Source organism: Rhamphochromis sp. 'chilingali' (assembly GCF_963969265.1).
Source record: "Rhamphochromis sp. 'chilingali' genome assembly, chromosome: 11".
Taxonomy (NCBI): Eukaryota; Metazoa; Chordata; class Actinopteri; order Cichliformes; family Cichlidae; genus Rhamphochromis; species Rhamphochromis sp. 'chilingali'.
The window spans coordinates 22,980,005-22,999,060 of NC_137938.1; the positions used below are offsets into that span (position 1 = coordinate 22,980,005).

Here is a 19,056-nt window from a genome sequence, read left to right on the forward strand (position 1 = left end):
TAAGGCGAGGGGTAAGGGGTGTGGTTTGATCGGGGGAGGTGGGGGGATTTCTGGATGCTCGCGAGAAGACAGATGCTGAGGCTATTCGAGATTCACATTCTCACGGACTGGGGATGTGAGAGAGCCCGACGAGATGGAGACCTTCATCCATCTTTATCTGAATGTGAGTCAAGTGCATTTTTATCAGCTTTATCGTGCATGTAGATGTCTTTCAAGCGAACCTGCATGAGACGATCGGGTAAGAAAATCCTCCTCTTACCCCCCCGAGACTGCGTAGGATAAGACAATAAATTCCTCTGTTCGCGGTGGCATTTGTCGGATTAGATAGCTTTGCGTAAATACGCAAATAACTGTTTTGTCTGTTCTAATTGTAGTGTGAAAATGATGGTTTTTGTCTGAGTTGTAATAGGGGCGTATGGGCCCGTTTATCAGAGCGATGCGGGTTGGAGGTACTCCCCTCCTCCCTCCTCCACCCATCCACCCCTGTCTCCATCAGCTCTGTGGGATCAATAGATACAGGGTTAAACTCTGAGCACAGGACGGATTGCATTACATATGACGGTATGCTGTGTTTTATATTTTATTTCAAGGCTTAGTTTGCTAAGGGCCATCCCGACGGAGGCCCAGCAGTGTAAACAGGCACTCCAGTGATTTATATTCTTCAGTGATGTGAAGGGCACTGTGGAGGAATATATGAGCAATAGCCTTCAGTAGATGGGCTTTTAAAAAGCAGACTGGGTGTTGTTCTCTACCGCTGAGTGATTATTTCATGCTCCACTTAAATGTATGTGTGTTTTCTTTGTTATTTACGATTTGTTTCTTTTGATCCAGATTTCCATGAATATCATAGCCCAGCGAAGACGAGCATAACTGATGACAGTTATCAGACTATAAATTAGCTGACAATTATTATTACAAGGAGAATCATTTCATGTGTGTGGGTGGGTGTTTGAATAGTTGGGTGTTGTGTGACACCAGCAGATGAAAGGAGCCGTGAAGGTATCTTGCAGAAGCACTGCATACAAATAGAGAAGCTCTAAAAGTATCTATTTAGCTGCAAGATTGCAGGAATTAAGTATTCGAAATTTTGTATGGAAGACACCACCTTCTGTATTACACTATTATCACCGTTTGCATCATCTCACCATTATGACAATGTAATTTTTTGTTTATGTGGATATTATTATTCCCAGGGACGCTGGAGCTTATCCCAGATATTGTAGGGTTCACTCTGGACAGGTGCCCAGATCTGAATAATATTTTTGATCATATTAATAGTCATTTTAAGCCCTAACATACATTTTATATGTTAGGGCTACATTTTTCCAAACAGATGAGTCCCAGCTGTGGTCTGTAGATGTCTCAGTACCTACCATAGTACCTCTAAATCTTATTCCTAAGGTGTCAGAATATTTAATATTTTAATATCTAAATATATTTATATAATATTTAATATCTAAAGCTGTCAGAATATTTAATTTTTGGCTTTAAGAATAATTCTGCTAGTCTAAATAATAGAGCTACTTTTAGCTGCTCTCTCATTCACAAGGGGCCGACACAGTGAGTAGCTCTTCATGTTTAATTTGGCAGATTTCCTTCCAGGATCAAACCGGAAATCTTTCATTTTTTTTAGGCAAAGATGTAAACCACTGCCACATTAGAGAGCCAGTTTGCCAGTATAAAAAAAGTCTAAAAAATTATTTGCATTTTTTCTCAAGAAAAAGTCCCTTTGATTTGTATCCACAGCATATGGTCAGGGCTTATCAATGATGACTAAGACCTCACAGGGTTAAATGATTATTTGATTATGACTCTTGCTGATTCACTTTCAGTGAAACTGACTGCTGGAGAGGCTGTGGGATGGAAAGAGCAAATCTTTTCCATATATTTTTTTGACGATAGGACAGAATGGCATTTGGATATCTAGTTTTCAAATCTTATATTTAAGTACCATCACACCGGCTTATATATTTCTATCAAACCTGTAATGATCCTGGTTGCTCTGCATGTGTTAGCAGATTTGTTTGACTTCCTGCAGGAAAAACTAACCTTTATTTGACCTGTTTATATTTGATAAATGCTTGAAAGGATGTAGTAAATAATAATAAAAATTCAAACAATGTAAACCAGACTTTGTGTGAAAGTGTACAGTTATAATTTAACACCGTGTTACACAGCAGTGTAATCTGCTGCACTTGGTTTTAAATATTTTATTTGTTTGTTTGTTTTTTACTTTTGGTTGGTTTTGCATTTATTGTTTGGATTGGTATGCTCACCTTTAATACTAAAAGAAAAAATCCCACCTCAACACACACACACACACAGAGGAATTAAAATTAACTACTAAGAGTTCTCAACGTATTTATTTTAAGGGGCAATGCTTGACAATGTGCTACTCTAACTGTGAGTCACAGTGTGTGACTTCCCGGGCTGTGATAATTACAGAACAGAAAACCCTCAAAAGCAGTTGCCTTTTAATGAATAGTCTCGATGATGGGTTCGCTTCAAAGCTTAAACCTAATATGCAAACATGTGTAGAGTAAGAAATCGCTCTGCGATGAGCAGAAGCTGCTCGTATTTGTTATTCACTGTGTGTCTTCTTTGATGTTACAGGATCTTGGGAGTCACGCCAAGATGTGACTGTCACGGCGCGTCATAGTTTGGAGGCTCTACAATACTTGTTTCCATAGCAACAGAAATATCAGAATATCCAAAAAAGTCCCATTCCCACAATGCAGTCCTCTCAGCTGCCGAAACCGCGGCGCTTTGACGTCAGCAGACGGACCAATAACTTAGCTGCACCAAAGTCTCACGGCCCTGGGTTTCAGAGGGAGGATAAAAACATGAACACAATCACCACGCCGTCCCCACGCCGGGCCACCAAGGGTCCCACTGCTCCCTCCAGGACCAGAGTGGGCGTACAGCCTCGAGCTCCAGTAAGCCAGTCCAGGTTAAGCTCACAGAAACAGGGTTCTACTGTCTCTAAACTAGCTAAACCCAAACCCAAGAATGCCCGTGCATCTGCAGCAACTCAAATTGTACCCGCAGCGGATCCGCCTCCTCCGCTTCCCTCGGTTCTTCCTGTTGACCCGAACTGCAACGAGCCGAGCCTCCCGTGTCTATGCTGTGATGGCCGATCCCCGCAGGACAACAACAGCATGTTCAACCACAACCACAACAACAACAACACCATCTCCCTCAGACATCAACTGCAGCTACCGCCTCCACCGGCCCCGATGCCCCTGAGGCAGGATGGGACCGGGGCCAAGGAGCAGGCACAGGCAAAGGCCCAGATGGAAATTTCTGCCTGCCCTGCTGCCAGTCTGGAAAATGAAGAGAAGATTTCAGATGAAAACACTGAAGTAGACAATAAGAAAAATGCAAAGGTGGAGGAAGATGATGAGGAAGAGAGCAGCGGGGATATTGAGATTGATGATGAAGAGGACGATAACGATGACGATGAAGATGATGACACCCTGGTCCCCTCGTGCTGCGACTGTCCCCCCTCCCTCCTGGAGTTCTCGCTCTCCTCTTCTACCTCCTCTTCCTCCACTTCCATCAGCTCCTGTTCTGATCTGGAGTCTGACTGTGCCGATCAATCTGCCTCCATCTGCTCTTCCCAAGATCAAGACAATCTGTCCGTCTCTCTTTCCTCCAAAGACCACTCTCTCCTACAAGGCCCTGATAGCAAGCCTCCTGCTCGCTCACCTCCATCCCTCCCTCTGAACCAAAATCCCTTCTGTTTAACATCTCATTCCCCGAGTCCACCTTGCTCCCCAGATGAGGGTTACCCTTCTGCGCTTGACTCACCTTCCCCTGACTACTTAGGAGTCAAAGATGATTCTGAGGTCACCAAATTAGGCTTGCTTGACTTTCTAGAATCGGTCGGAGAATTTGGGAAAATGGAGCGGTTCAGCCAGGTGATCCAAGTGGCTCGCTGGGATCTGGACGGGGAACAGCACTGGGATGTTCTGCGGGATCGCTTAGATCACCTGGATCGTTTGGAAAAGGTGAACAGGGAAGTAAAACTGACCTACATTGCCAGACTCCACGAGAAGGGACTTGATCTTGGAGATCTGGATGAGCAGGACCTTTCGGATGTCATGGATGAAATGGGCAACATTGACATTCCCTGGAAGCTGTATAAAACACATGATGGAACGATGGGAGAATCTCAGGAGTTTTCCGATGCCGGGGTCGACTTAACCGCTCCGTCAGACTGTGAAGATCCCCTCGTTCCAGATTCCCTCACACCTTCCCCTGTTGAACCGCCACCTAGACCCCCAAAACCTCCAGCGCGACATGCCAGCGTGAGCTCGGACCTCCACACCTACATAAATATCAGCAGAGAGACCACCTCCATTGCTGTTTCCACCTCTCCTACATTGTCTACCTTCTCACCTAACTCCTCATCCCCCACATTCACCACTTTTAGGTGTGAGAAATCCCTACCTTCATCTCCACCATCCATTCCTCCTCTCCCTGCTTCTAAGCCAGTTCCTTACCTCACTCTGTATACCACCCCTTCTCCACCTCCCTCTATCCCCACCCCAACACCTCCTATCCCTCCACCTCGAAAGCGACACCTCGCACGGAAGGAAGCGCAGCGCCTCGCGGCTCTTCAAGCCGAACAGGAAAAGACCCCCATGTCCCTCCCCCCACCTACCACCCGCCCCCCACCACTCCCTCCTCCACCTGTTATCTCAGTCTCCTCTTCCTCTCCTCCTGCCATACCACCTCCACCTGCGCTGCCTCCTCCACCATCCTTCCACGCATTGGATGTAGAGATTCGGAAACTGCTCATGCTTGCTGGACTTACCCAAGCTGAGCTCCTCAAACTCAGCCCTGAGCTTGGTGTCTGTGTCGGGGGGTTAGAAGACGAGGGAGATGGAGATAATTTCATGAAACCGAAATCTCTGGAGTCGCAAGAGTTCAGTCTGCGGTACAGAGAAGAGGAAAGTGAGCCTGACACACAGCTGGTGGCCAGAGATCAATGGGTTGGCACTGAAAAGTTGGAGGGAGATCAAAAAGCAGATATAGCTGAAGAAGGCAAAAAGAAAGAGGAGGGCAGAGACACACAGAGAACAACGTCATTTACTGAGATGGCAAGGAGAAGGAAGAAAAACACTGGCTTGGCATTCGACCAGTACTACAGTTTAAGCAATACACATGAAGATAAAGCAAAGAATGTGAGCTTTGGGGCTTCCCGTTATTCTGCTGAGCCACCAGAGTCACCGCCGCCTCCTCCTCCCCCTCGCCCTCTGCCACCCATTCCTCCATGTTTGCCATCCCTCAAAGTCAGCACTCTGCCCGCCAACTCTGAACAACCTGAGCGTTTTGATTGGCTGATAGCATTCACACCTGAGTGTGAAGCCCCACCACAGCTGCCACCCCTAGAAAAGAGAAAGGCATATGTGGAAACCCAAAAGAAGCCCAATTCGTCAGGTACCTCTCCAGGGTCAGCTCCAAAGGTCACAACCTTTAAAGAGTTGCGTTTCCGCAACAAGAGCTCCTCTCCTCCGACTAAGGTGATCATTGAGCCCGATCCTGACCCCACAATAATCACTCCAGATCCAGATATACTCTACAACTTAAAGTGGAGGAAACATAAGGAGGGAAGTGATGGCAGCCAGTGGGAGTACACCTCTCAGGCTCAGGCCCTCTTCATGCAGCCGCCGCCAGCCCTCACCTCAATGGCTGCTCTGCAGGAAATGCTCCAGAGAGCTGATAAGGAGGGGGGGCAACTAGAGTTGTGCCCATCACAGAAGATTGGCTGCTCAGTCAGTGACAGCAGCCTGTGGACCTTGGGCAGAGAGTGGGAGGGGGAAGAAATTAAGAAGGAAGAAAAAGAAGGGAAGGACAAACTAAAGGAGGAGGTGGAGGTGAGAGGACAAGCTGATGGAGGACGGACTTTTGAATCAAGAACTTCAGGTGAGTGTGATTTTAGTGGTAGTAAATTGGAAGTTATATTCAATAACACAAAGTACAGTCCTGCCTGTGCATGTGCATAGAAGAAAGTAAACACACAAAAATAAGTCAGAGCAAATTGGATGACAGAACAGATCTGGGACGGGCAGATGATGGAGAGGAACAGATGGGGAAAAGGCACGCTCACAGTCGTCTTGCTCAGTTCTTCAGTGATGCACAAATAATATCCTTTGACATTACAATGAAAAGAAACAGAAAGCCAAGGGAAATGAAAAAAAAAGTACACTCATTTGTGGAAATGATAAATGGAGCCACGGAAGAGAGATGGAGCGGGAACATGAGTCACTGAAAAGGATGATGCAATGATGCGATGGCAGGGGATAAACAGGGTGATTTTAGATAGGGGAGTAAGAAATGTGAACACAACAGTGAGAGATGGAAGAATATAGTGAGGCTAGTGAAGGTAATATGAGGAGAAAGGGGAGGTTGGAAACTTTCCAGCCAGTATTTCCTGTACGGGTTATCAGTGTGTGATGTCATCACAGACTTATTCAATTATTCATCCACTCTTCAGATTGAGGGGGAGAGGAATAATGGAGCTCACTCACTTTAAATCGGACTTTTTCCTGTTTCCTGTTTTTGTTTTTTTCTTTCTTTGTTGGCATCCTGAAATATTTTCCTTCTCCCCTCTCTCTCTGCTTCTTTAATAGTTTTGAATCCCAGTTTTGGGACCCCAACACCCCACCCTTTGCTCCCTGCAGCACAGATAGCTCAGATCAGGTTACGTAGCTCATATGGTCCTACATTAGGCTACATTAAAACTAAGTTGTTCATGTACAGCAGGGTGTTTAAAACCAAGACTGGATAATTTTTTCTAAATGATTTATAGGTTAAAAATTTATAGGTTAAAAGTTTCAGATCTTTTCTCAAAACCACTGCAGTGAGGTAGGTTTGGGGGATAGGTGTATACACCTTTAAGAGCTGAAGGGGTGGATCTTAGTACATGGACCAATTACTGCCAGCCAGGGTCAGAAAACTAGGAAGTATCATGTATTTGTTGCAGTTCAGACACAGCTCAAGTCTAACCAAGGTATGGTTGCTTTCTAGCTCCTTTTTTAGTTTAAGGTAAATACAGTGTAACGAGAGTCGGGGTGCCACTCTGAATTTCCACAAAGGCGGGCCTGATGATTGAGCAGAAAGGAACAGAAATCTGTTATCTGTTGACTGACTCAGCAGTACAGTTTTTGCTGTACTGGTGGAGAAGGGAGGGGTGGTGGGGAAGAAGGTAGAGAGAGATAGAAACTAAAAGCAGAGAGTGAGAGAGAAGGTGATCCGGAGGTGATGACAGCACGCACTGCAGTAAAGTACAAAACGTTTAGCAACACCAGTCACTGACTGTGGTTATCACTCATAACTCTCAGGTGTCAAACAGAAATCTGATGTCACAAAGAAAACGTGGATTCTTAACACGTGTTGTAGTAGGATGACTCTTCAGGAATGGCATTTTAATTATGATGAATTAAGCGAGTGAATGACAGACCGAGTCCTTCTACCGTGCAGCTGTGAGACTGCTCCGTAATTATTCTTTTACAGCCTCCGTGTCATTTCCTGTCATGTCAGACCCCTCCTAAGTGAAAGACTGTGTTTATTGCTCTTCATTGACTTCCATGCACCGTTGGTGTGTAACTGTCAATCAGACGTTTGACTGGAATAAATACTGCATGGTGTTTTGAAGATGACTGCTAGAATACACATGTGCATTTTTTCTCTCAACAGACACTAACATGTTCTGCATCTCTCTCTCCTTCCCATTTCTTTGCCGCCTCTTTCTTACTTTTATCTTCCTTGTTTTTCTCACTTATCCATCCTGTTTGGTTTGTTTCCATTCGGTTGTCTCCATTTTGGCATCATCGCTCCCTCATTACCATTTATGCTTGTGCGTCTGCCCTCTCCACCCGAACTCCTGCACTTTTTGGCCTTGCTCTCCCTTTGAACCGAGCAGTTTCCTCACCCCCGCTCTCCCTCGCCCAGTCCTCCCAACCCTACTTCCTCCACACCGCTATCCCTTCCTTTCGCCCAGGCTACTGTTACTCCCACCCCCTTGCAGATCCCAGGCCCCGCAGTCATGTAGGCCAAGGGCCCACAGACACACACAGAAACACACGGTGGACTCCTGCTGTCCACTCAGCTTGTATCCACAGAGATGAATCGAGCTCTGGGTTTAAAGATGAATCCCCGGCTGCTTTTGGTGTAGAGTCTCCACGTGACTGTGGGGATAAGTTTAAGCAAAACACACATTCAGCTTACCAATATAACAGCGATCCCAAAACCAATGAAAGGGACTTTGCAACTGAGTCAATCTGCAATCTTGACTCCCTTTACCAAAGTGATTCAGAGAAGCAGAATGATGCCAACGCCGTGTCTGTTAGCAGCACCGCTGAAGCTCCAGGTTGCACCACACCGTATAAGAATATCGATGTTATGATGATGTATTCAAACAGCATTGGTGCTAGGGATTCGATGTATTCAGAGAAGCGCTCACTCTCACACACAGACCAGGTCAGCATCAAGGCTAGGACATCCAAAGATCTCCCTCCCCTCCCCACCTATTACCTGTACCACCCTAAGAACTGCCCTCTTCACAGGGGGGCTCCCCCCCGCCTCTCTCCTATCGGAGCCCTCTCCCCTCCCCATCGCTCCGGAGCACCCCCTCCCGGTGCAGCAAGCTCCTCCCTCAGCTCCCCGCTTTTCCCCCGCTCGCACACCTTGCCTGCCCTCGCTGCTCCCCTCTACTATCCAAACCTCTACCCTCCTATACCGCCCAGGGCGCCCCCCCTACCCCCAAAACTCCACCAGGCTCCTCTGCAGTCACGCGTGGCGAGTAAGATCTCTCTCTCTCTCTCCATACATCTTACACTTTTTCTCCTTGTCTGACATCTCGCATGTCTGTCTATCTCTCTGTCTGTCTCTATTTCTGTCTCTCTTCTCTCGTCTGGATGTGGTGGCCTACACGCTTGTGTCACCTATGGCCCCGGGGGTTTGCAGATTTGAAAGAACTAGGTAACTGTAGCTGTTTTATATATCAGAAGGTGCTTCCCTGCAGGCCATCTGATACGTCTTATCTGCTCTGTCCTTTCAAATCCGCAAAGGGCCTTCAGAAGGGTAACAGCTGTTTCTGTCACAAGGTGTCTAGAGTCACTCTCATCACTGTCTCTCTCTCTCTGTCTGTCTTTCCTCACCTGTCTGTCTCTTTGTCCCGATGTTGTTCTTGTCGTCTTTTTGTTTTTGCATGGTGTACCCACACAGACACGTGCATTTCATGCAAAGCGAACCTTAAGTAGCTGCTTGATGATGATGTGATGCTAATAAATAAATAAAGTTTTCATTTTTATTTGTTCTGTGTTCGGTTAAGATCCACGGCATCCTGTCCATTGTACACATTTGCATTTATCGATCTAGTTTATATAAATACATTTATATAAACAGCAAAATGTACTTTACACCTACCCTTTGCACATGGATGTACTTTCTTCTGACCTGGTTCTTGTGGTAGTTCCTACACTTGTTTGTTCCTAGCTCTGCAGTTCCTCCATGTATGCCTATATTAAGTATGTGAGTATTTGTATAACTGTGTTTGTGTGAGTTGAGGTTAATTGCATGGGATCCTGTTTAGCCCTGAAGCAGACAAAAAGTTGTGTTCACAGATCCAGTTGTGAAAACCTCATCACAGTAATCCTACAGGATGTGCTCGCTCACTGTTTGTCGTCAGCAGTAACGACTGCTTCCATCTGCTTCTATCTGGCTTCTTCATTGCTTAACTGCTCCTGCTAATAATGCTAATATTTTAGTTGTTTTGTTTCTTTTGGTGGCGATTCATTTTTTTTTAAGTTTGTTAATTTGTATTTTTTTTATCACTTGCATACAAAGTAATTGCGATATATATTTATTTGGGGTTTTGTTTACCATCGCTGTCAGCTGTTCGCAGTGTCTCATTCGCTGGCTCTGTGCTGAAGACAGACACACCCTGGATGGGCGAGGATGTGAAGCATCCAATGAGAGGTCTTGGCCTATCCTCTCTGTGCCTACAGGAAAAGAAAGGTGGGGTTGGATGTACATGTGCAGGATGTGCGTTTGTTTGTCTGTGCACGCTCTTCTAACCAGCTTTACACCCGGTTCTCCTCTCTAGCCCTGGTAGGCGCAGTTAGTGTGGCAGTGGAAGCCATATTGGCCCAGTTCAGTTCTTCAAGGACTGTGGTTCAGAAGGTCAGTACCTGCTGGTTTGATGACAGTAGCTAGAAGGACTGTGTGCTTTTTCATTTTTAGTCACCCTTTATAATCTATGTTTTTTTGGCTAAACTTCATGGTGTATTAAATTCATTATGTACCTTTGAAAATATTTCCCCTCTTCCTTCTTGTTTTGACTATTGTGTGCCTTCCTCCAGTCTTCCTCAGTTAACAGGGTACTAGAGTATCTTAAGATAACCCAGTTTCTTAGTCACAAGAATTTCTTTGTCAACTTGCTGCTCACTCACCACCCAAATCATCCCTCATTACATCATGTTGATCATCATCACACAATCCCCCTTTTCCACCCCTCCCTCTCTCTTTGAGTCATCCTTTTCATCTTCTTGTCCAATCGCTGCTCATCTTCCTTCTCACCAAACACCCATTTTTTTCCCCCCCAAACCGTGCTCCCTTCCTTTCTTCTCCTCTCCTCAGGCCTTATCAGGAGACAGCGCTATAAATCCATCACTGGGCCGTCTGGTGCTGCAGTGCCTCTGCCCCGCCCTCCACAGCTTGCTGACTGATGGCTTGAAACCCTACCAGAGTGACCTGATTGCAGGCAGAAGGCCAAACTCTGCTTGGAGTCTGGTCCAGGCTTCAACCAGGGCAGGTAGCATATCATGCATCATAGCCGTGGATATTAAAAATCAGATATTATCCTGTTGTTCCTCTTGAGGTTTGGTTTCCTGGTTGATAGTGATAAACTCTGCAATTCGTCTGTCTCCACTTTTCTCCCACATCAGTCAATACTTGTTGATTTTATCGTCTAAAATGCTGAATAAAGTGAACACCAGGACACAGATATTGATTGGCCTACGAGTGCCAAGCTTCACAGCAATTTTTCACTCACTTCTGTAAGGTCCTTCATTGATCTCTCTCTCTCTCTCTCTCTCTCTCTCTCTCTCTCTCTCTCTCTCTCTCTCTCTGTGCATTTTATCCTCTTCCTCCCAACCGATCTTCCAAGGTCCTAAAACTCATGCCTTGTTCAGTCTGCAAGTTCGAGTTGGAGAGCTACCCCAGCTCAGACAGAGCAAACACAGGTTCAACGCATTCCTCCTCGGCCTACTGAAGTAAGCAGTGGCTATTAACAATCCTTGATCTCCACTGACGACTCGTTTAAGAGCATGCTATTCATTTTATTATTGCACTCACAAGGCCAGATTTACTAATGGTTCTGCGCAACCACAAAACCATTTTGTGGCATTCATTTACCTCATATACCTCAAATTGCAGTAAATTGAACATAGAAAAAAGACTTGTTACATTTTGTGCCTGGTGTTGTTGTGATAGTTGCATTAGCAGTGTTCATTTATTTGGAATGACAGGATACCAGTGTGAGTACGTAACGACATGGGTGGATGGGTCAAAGTTGTGAGTGTGTGTAAAAGGTTCGACTACATCCTGTAACTCTTCGCTCGGTCTTAACTCTGCACGCTTAGATCTGAGCTCCACATATTTGTGGTCCGTAGTAATACTGGTATTTTGATGAAGTGGAGCCTAACTTAACCAAACTGAAGTGAACTGAAGAGTCCTGATGTTAAATAGGCAACAGGGTTATATTTTAGAGTGAGCTGATGGTTTTCAGTGTTTCAGGCATTTAGTCTCATTTCAGTTTATTTATTTATTTTTGCTCCTCTCTATCAGAGCTGTTACATACCATATTGGAATGTGGAGCTGAAATGAAAACGGGATCTTTGTTAATGTGTTAGAAAAATGTCTTCATCTTACAATATGTAATATTGACTGAAATAGGTATTTAGCGCTTCATACAGCCTGCAGGAAACAAAAAAGCAGATCATGCACTTGCATAGCGGCACAGTAACAGTATCTTCAGTAAGACACCAACAATAAATAGTGATTTGTGTTCTCCTACACATGGTGCAGGTCAGCTGTTACACATAGTGTGTAGTAACGCAGCTCTCGTCTGCGCTCCACCGGAGTCTCAGTCCTCAGGTTCACACTCAGTCTTCAGTCATTTCTAACAGTGGAGTTCAACCTTATATTAAAGATATTGTCTCTCCTCCAACTGCTTGTCATTTTCCTGAATTCTCTCACTGTTTTCAGAGAGAAACACTTGAGTAAAACCTGTACTTGCACTGTTTTACTACACCCTCATCGAGGCTGCTTGTTTTTAACCTGCTAATTTGTGCTGCTCTTGCAGAATGCTGAAATCAACTGCCTGCATTCTTGTTTATAAATTAGCACATTGTTAGTAGATCACCCACATAACTTTCCACTCCCATGGGCGCATTTCTGCATTTGGTAATTTGCTCCACTTAGTAAATCCGGCCTAAACTGCATAATAATTTCTGTGCACGTATCTTCTTTGTATCCTCGTTACTCATCTTCTTTCTGTTTTTGTCTCGTAGTACCAAGCTTCTTGACTTCTGGCTGTCTTACCTTCAGTCTTGCAGTGGTAAGTTTTCCTCTCTTCTAGCAGTTGTTGCAGTTATGAGCAGGGTGCAGTTTGCCAGGGTGGGGATGCAAATGCAGGGGATTTTCCCCTGTTTGATGAATAAATGAAATGAACTCAGAGTATCAGGAGACCGCTTGCCTGATCAGTGACTTCAGAATTTCCTGCAAAGGTGAGCTCCACAGCAGCTGCTGTGACGGGCTGATTGAGAAGAGCAGTCACGCGTTCATGTAAAAAGAACCTGTCCACAGTTCAAAGTTAGAGCAGGTGATTTGCGACACTGTAAGACGAGGTTACAGAAGAAAACAGGTAAGTGTTGAGAGAGAAAGGGGGAAGACACTCAGCAAAGGGCTGTGGGTCAGACTCAACCTGTGCCACCGAACACTGACCATAGGGTACGTGGTCACCTGCTGAGCAACCAGACTCATTTTTACACATTTTTTAACTCTCAAACTCGAAGATCTCCAATTGATTCAGTAAATGAATCATCCAGAGAGAAGGAAAGCGAAGCACTTCAGATGACGCGGGAAAGCAGAAAAACTCTTTCATCAAAGCAGGCTGTTTTCTTGATGTAGGTATATGCTATACAGGACTAATTAATATTTTTCAAATGCAGCATTTTGTTCTGTTGAAATTTGTACGTATTTCTTTTCAAATATTGAAGCTTAATGGCAAAATACTATTAATTGGATTTGGGACCTTATTCTTGCATGTCAAACCTTTTATACGGCTGCATTTGATCGAGACGTAAACATTAATATTTCTCTAGAGGCTGTTAATATTCCTCATATTAATTTCATTGAAAAGAATTCATGAGAATATTCTTGTAAAAGCTGTGGACATGTGTTTACGTCCTGAATTTGTTTAGTTGGATTCTGTAAACGATACATTGACAGCAGCGATAAATGCCATTATTTTCATGTCGTGGTGCAAATCTGGTTACAAGCATAAATGTAAATACTGAAACTGACCTCTCTCTCTCTCTCTCTCGCGCGCTCTCTTTTCTCAGATGTGCTGGAGACCTATTACCACCCCACCTCTTTTATGCGTCTGTCGCAGACCGCCTGCCAGCCTCTGTTTGAGGAGCTGCTCCTTGTGTTGCAGCCTCTGAGCCTGCTCACCTTCAACCTCGACCTGCTCTTCCAGCACCACCATTTAGAGCCAGAGAGTCACAGGCCAGAGATCCCCAGCCCTCCCTTTCCGGATCCTGGATCCCAGCTTTCAACAAATGAGACAGCAATAAATGGGTCTCAATCCAAAACTCCAGACAGCAGATACAGTGAAAGCCTCTCAGAAGTAGACTTTGGAAGCCCAGATCATCAGGCAGCTAAAGATGCTAAATCATCACCTGTGACTAATTCAGATAATGGAGGATCGGCAGCGTCAACAGATACCAGTTTTGGACCCACAAAGGCTTCAGTCACTCAGGAGGAGACGAGTCCTCAACTGTTGTGGGTCCAGGAAAAAGAAATTGAAGATTTGCCTCCTCCTAACGTTGAGGAAGACAGCCTCGCTCAGCAGGCAGGACAGGTAGCCACAACTGTTCAACTCCTCTGCCTTTCTATTCAATGATGATTGTGTGATTATGCAGAAATTAATTTATCTGTTTTTTTTATTTACAGGTAATTCAACAAGGATGGGGTGCTGTGGTGCGCTGGGGAGGCCGACTGAGTCAGAATCTGGCTGAGTTGAGCCTCTCTGCAGTGAAGAAGGATGAGATGAACACAGATCTGCCAGATCACCAGGCTCAGGCAGGAAGCGACTACACTCCAGTCAGCGGTAGTACTCAGGTTCCCTGGGGTCTGGGCCGGCTCTTTGGAGCCTCCAAAACTCCCACCAGCCCGACAGGTCACACACAACCAACCAGGTCAGTCATTAAATATGTAATAGTTATTATGTAGTCTAGACTACAGAAATTGGTTTTACTGATAATCAATCAATTGAATAAATTAAATTAAATCAGCTTCTGAAGACAATTGTCTGTGACTCATGCCTGTTTGTAATTTTCCAAGTTTCTGTAATTTTCCTCAGACGTCCCTCTCAGTGGTTTGCACCCGGTGTCACTGCGCTGACCCGAATGGTGAGCAGCAGCTCCACACCAATGCTGAGAAAGATCCCCGAGACTCTGGGAGAGACCGGATCAGAGTCCGAGAAAGATGTCGACACACTGGAGATGAAGGACAAACCCAGACCACTCAGGTACAGCAGACATAAAGTGATGGCAATGATGGATAAGGAGCAATGACACAGCATTGCTGTTTTCTCACTGTTACTGTTGCAAGCGCTGATTCTGTTTCCAAGTTTTAAATACATTTATATGACCTATATTGGCCTTTATAATGTAGACCAGGGGTCTCCAACTCCAGTCCTCGAGAGCTACTGTCCTGCAGCTTTTAGATGCGTCCCTACTCCAACACAGCTGAATCAAATGGTTGGATTACCTCTTCAGCACGTCATCAAGTTTGGCAAAGGTGATAACAAGCCATCCATTTGATTGAGGTGTGTCGGAGCAAGGATGCGTCTAAAAGCTGCAGGACAGTAGCTGTCGAGGACTGGAGTTGGACACCCCTGATGTAGACTGTCTTTGTTAAGTGAATGGTAACATCTCAAAGCCCAAAACTGGCAAAAATCAGATGACAGCAGTGTAATTTTGGGTCAGACCTTTACACAAGTGGGATCCTAGTCTGCATATGAAAGATGGATCCAACTTCAAGGTATGAGTAGTGATACCAAGCTAGTGCCTCAAATCTGCATGCTCTCTTCTCATCTGAGAAGCCCCATTGTTTACACGCCTGTGACAAAAAAAATTGACCCGTGATGTCAGTAAGTTGTCCCAATGATTTTATGGTCTCAATCGCTGGTTTCAAGTCAAATTTTACATTTCCATCCAGAGTAAATTAGATGATAGGGTTTGTCTGCCTTGTGAGTGTGCAGTGTCCTCTATTTTTCACCCAGATCTGGTTTCAAAAGACTAATATGGTCACAGTGGGTGACACAGTTATTTTTATGTCTTTTCTTTTGCAAATCAATATTTTTCCCCACTGATAAGGGCGGCAGGGGTTATACCAGAGACACCAGAATAGCTGCTGTTATCAGTCTGAAGTCTTGTAAACGGTGACTCATCCCGTCTGACATTATACGCTGACGTTACTCTTTGTGGCTGGTGTAAACGTCGATCACTGCGGCTGAGACAGTGTCTTCTGTCCCAGGTCGGTGCGAACGCTGTGTGACCACGCTGGATCCGGTTCCGAGCTCAGCTTCCGCAAAGGGGAGGAGCTCGTGGTGTTAGGAGGCGTCGATCAAGACTGGATTCGCTGTCGTCAGGGAGACAAAGAGGGGCTGGTACCTATTGGCTACACCTCTCTCATCATGTGACCATAACTGCTGCACTTAATCAACACTAAAAAAATCAATAAATAATTATAAAATATATATATATATATTTTAGGTGAGTATTGAGAGGTTATGGTAAGGCTGCACTACTCTGAAAGGGATATTTCACACAGGCTCGGTTACAGTTTGAGTTAAGGGCATAACACCATCTGTTGTGCTTTATGTGCATCAGAGGCAATCTGCAGCCCCCCCCCCCCCCCCCCCCCCCCCGTTATGAACATATTGGAGCTTTTTCCATCACAATCATTTCAGTTTGGTAGCGTTCAACTAATAGATTTTAGCAGCAGGAATTGAGCAGATGGTGCGAAATAATGACTCGACTCAAACTTGGATCATTTCAAACCAGAAGACCTTTGATCCTCGAGTGAATTATCCCTTCAAATGCCTTTTTTCTCCATTTCCGCCTTGCTTGCCGGCCGCTGATCTGAAAGCGATCGCCAAAATTCTTTGCAGTCTGTCACACTCGAGTGCGTTCAAATCAGCGGCTATCTGTCGCGAGGAGGCGGCGGTCGACAGCCTGGCTGCAGGTCGTCGAGTGGGGAAAGCATGTCGGAGTAGTGGGCCGTAGCTCCTGTTGCATACTGCGTAGTAATGTAGTGAACTGTAGCTGTGTAGACCCGTTCTATTGACCTTTTACCCTTATTGACCTCTCATCTTTCTCACCTAGTTTATGTGTGTTTGACATGTTTCTGCTACTGTATTTGACTGTATAAATATACATATAAAAATATATATATATAAATATATAGCTATATAAAACGAGATTGATATTACCAAGATAGATAGAAAGGTAGATAAATATGAGAAAGTAGCAGCTTAAGGCTGCAGCCGTATTGATGGAGTGATTATTCATCTTTACATTTGCAACAACATGAAGCGGATGTCATACATGCAAAAACAAATGAATATGTGTTTATTTTAAGTATGCAATCCAGTATCTTCCCTATTGTGCGCTTTATGTATTGCCATTGTCATCATATTCATAACATGATTAAATTGAGCTCATACCTTTTAAACTCTGTATGCACTGTAATGTACCACGAATGCTCTGAATGAAAACATCTTAGATATCCCACAAAGTTATAGACGACAGCGACCTGTAGCCAGAATCTCACAGAGCCTCCGTGGGTTTTAGCAAAAACCCTCACAAAAGTCTGCCCCGCTTTCTCGGCACTGTCTGAATTTCAAATGAACGCAGTGAGAAAAACCCCAGATGTGATGTCGATTCATAAATGCTACAAGTCTGTGGGTTTGGTGGCTGGTCTTCACCTCGTACCTCAGCTTTTGTATTTATCTTAACCCCATGTTTGCCGATCATAATCATTGATATTAATGGTAGTGGTAGCAGTGGAAGTGATTCGTTTGTTTTGTTGTTGCTTAAATGAAAAGAAAAAAAAACCTGTTTTGTGTCACATAATTATTAGTTATCTGTATCTATGACTATGCATATATTTAAATGCGCAACTAGAAGTGTGTTTAGTTTGTTATAAAGTCGATTTTAATTTGATGTTATCATGCAAGAGGAAACCGGAAGCATAAAACGATAAGTGCTTAAATTAAAAAAAGAAGGAGGGCGATTTTTAAGCGGCCAGGAAAGGCTAACGCTAAAGGACCTCTATTCAATCAGCAGGAAAGTTCCATTGCTATTGATCAATCAGGGAAAAGATCAGTTCTGCAGAGTTTCAGTGTAGCATGCGATTGCTGGCAACAGTCCAGTAGCATTAACTTAAACCAGTGTCATAACTCATTATCAGGAAAAAAAAATGCCAACACAAGTGATTAAAAGAAATAAAAGAAACAAAGTCTAGATACAGATAAAATATCAGTAGACACATTTAGTTTGTTTCTTTCCGATGTGAGATTACAAATGCATTTGTTTAAAAGCTATTTATTTATGGGATGTATTATTTATTGATCTTGAGGTTTCTGAAAGGAATAGCTCGCTAATTATCCGGGTTTTTCGTGTGCGAAAATGCACGCATGGCCGTGTGTATGTGCGTGTATGTGAAGTGAAAGCAGAGATGAGTTCGAGCACTTCTCTGTCAGCGCATCCTGCACTTTCACTTGTGTGTGTGAGTGACAGTTAGTTCTGTTCCTCCCTCTCCTCTCTGGTGTCATGTAGCCCGTAGACATCCCGTTGTCCTACTGTTGCGTATAGAGTGCCCCTCTAGTGTCAGTCACTGTTCAGCTCCTGCATGTGCTTGTTTGTAAATACACCAAATAAAATATGTATAAACCAAACATGATCACCTGTTGGAGTCATTTTTTTTTGCACTATAGTTCATGTAAAATCCCCTATTAAGCCAGAACCTCAGCTCTATACTGAAGAGAACCTGTTTATGTGTTACAATGGTGGATGCTCAAAGTAAGCATGCTAAAGTTTAAAATAATGAGATTATTTTATGTGGAGGTAGTGAATGAGCCATAATCTCAGTTCAGTCAGGTTTTTCTGGATCTTTCTTGGATCTTCATGTTGTCATGGAGAGGGGATGCCCTTAATTAAGACATCTCAGGGACACAGCTCTGACTGTGAGGACAGCAGTCCATCTAAACAAGGTCCAGTGTAAGATAAATAAGGATTATTTTGAACTCTGAGCCATGGACTTTGCATGTTTCTTAATATCGATTGCATTTCATTTATTTGTTGATGTCTGAAATGTGCAAGATTACAGAGGAAATGAGGAAAGCTCATAATGTAGTATCCTGTAAAAACAACAACAATAATAAAAAAAACACAAAAACTTTTTTAAGCTCCTGAGAAATCATAATCTTCCCACTTTATTTACTCAGATCAAGATCTCTGGGTGTCTTTTGGACGTTCTGAAGGGCAGAAAGAGGAGAAAACGTCTCCAGGGCGAGCTGCAGCCCTCCCCCATCTTGTAACCGTTTCTGTGGTAGCGTCCTCCTTTGTGGGTCATTATGGAGGACAACACATTGTGAGATATACAATCTAACGCCACTAGATAGCACTGTTAGCTCAAGCTGATGTTAATCAGCTTGAGCTAACCCCCGTCCCCTTATAGTAAACAAAGCAAGAA

General features: G+C 44.3%; 1 protein-coding gene across 2 annotated transcripts; it reads left to right on the forward strand.

Annotated features, from left to right (window-relative positions):
- Positions 1 to 42: 42 nt before the first annotated feature.
- rusc1 (RUN and SH3 domain containing 1) lies at positions 43 to 18,259 on the forward strand. 2 transcript variants are annotated; one of them, XM_080895990.1, is made up of 12 exons: positions 43 to 163; positions 2,614 to 5,931; positions 7,931 to 8,809; positions 9,904 to 10,026; positions 10,115 to 10,191; positions 10,648 to 10,822; positions 11,177 to 11,282; positions 12,582 to 12,628; positions 13,635 to 14,155; positions 14,248 to 14,492; positions 14,657 to 14,824; positions 15,835 to 18,259. In XM_080895990.1, the coding sequence occupies exons 2-12, from the start codon at positions 2,733 to 2,735 to the stop codon at positions 15,998 to 16,000; spliced, it is 5,706 nt and encodes a 1,901-aa protein (XP_080752116.1). In that variant the 5' UTR covers positions 43 to 163; positions 2,614 to 2,732; the 3' UTR covers positions 16,001 to 18,259. The 2 variants fall into 2 exon arrangements, with proteins under 2 accessions (XP_080752116.1, XP_080752117.1); XM_080895991.1 differs by lacking the exon at positions 7,931 to 8,809.
- Positions 18,260 to 19,056: the final 797 nt, after the last annotated feature.

Bases quoted from the DNA above. Each gene is read 5' to 3' on its own strand.
- rusc1 (XM_080895990.1), top strand. From the start codon at position 2,733: ATGCAGTCCTCTCAGCTGCCGAAACCGCGGCGCTTTGACGTCAGCAGA. The intron at 14,156-14,247 runs GTAGCCACAACT...TTTTATTTACAG, and splicing joins TCGCTCAGCAGGCAGGACAG to GTAATTCAACAAGGATGGGG. The intron at 14,825-15,834 runs GTACAGCAGACA...CTTCTGTCCCAG, and splicing joins GACAAACCCAGACCACTCAG to GTCGGTGCGAACGCTGTGTG.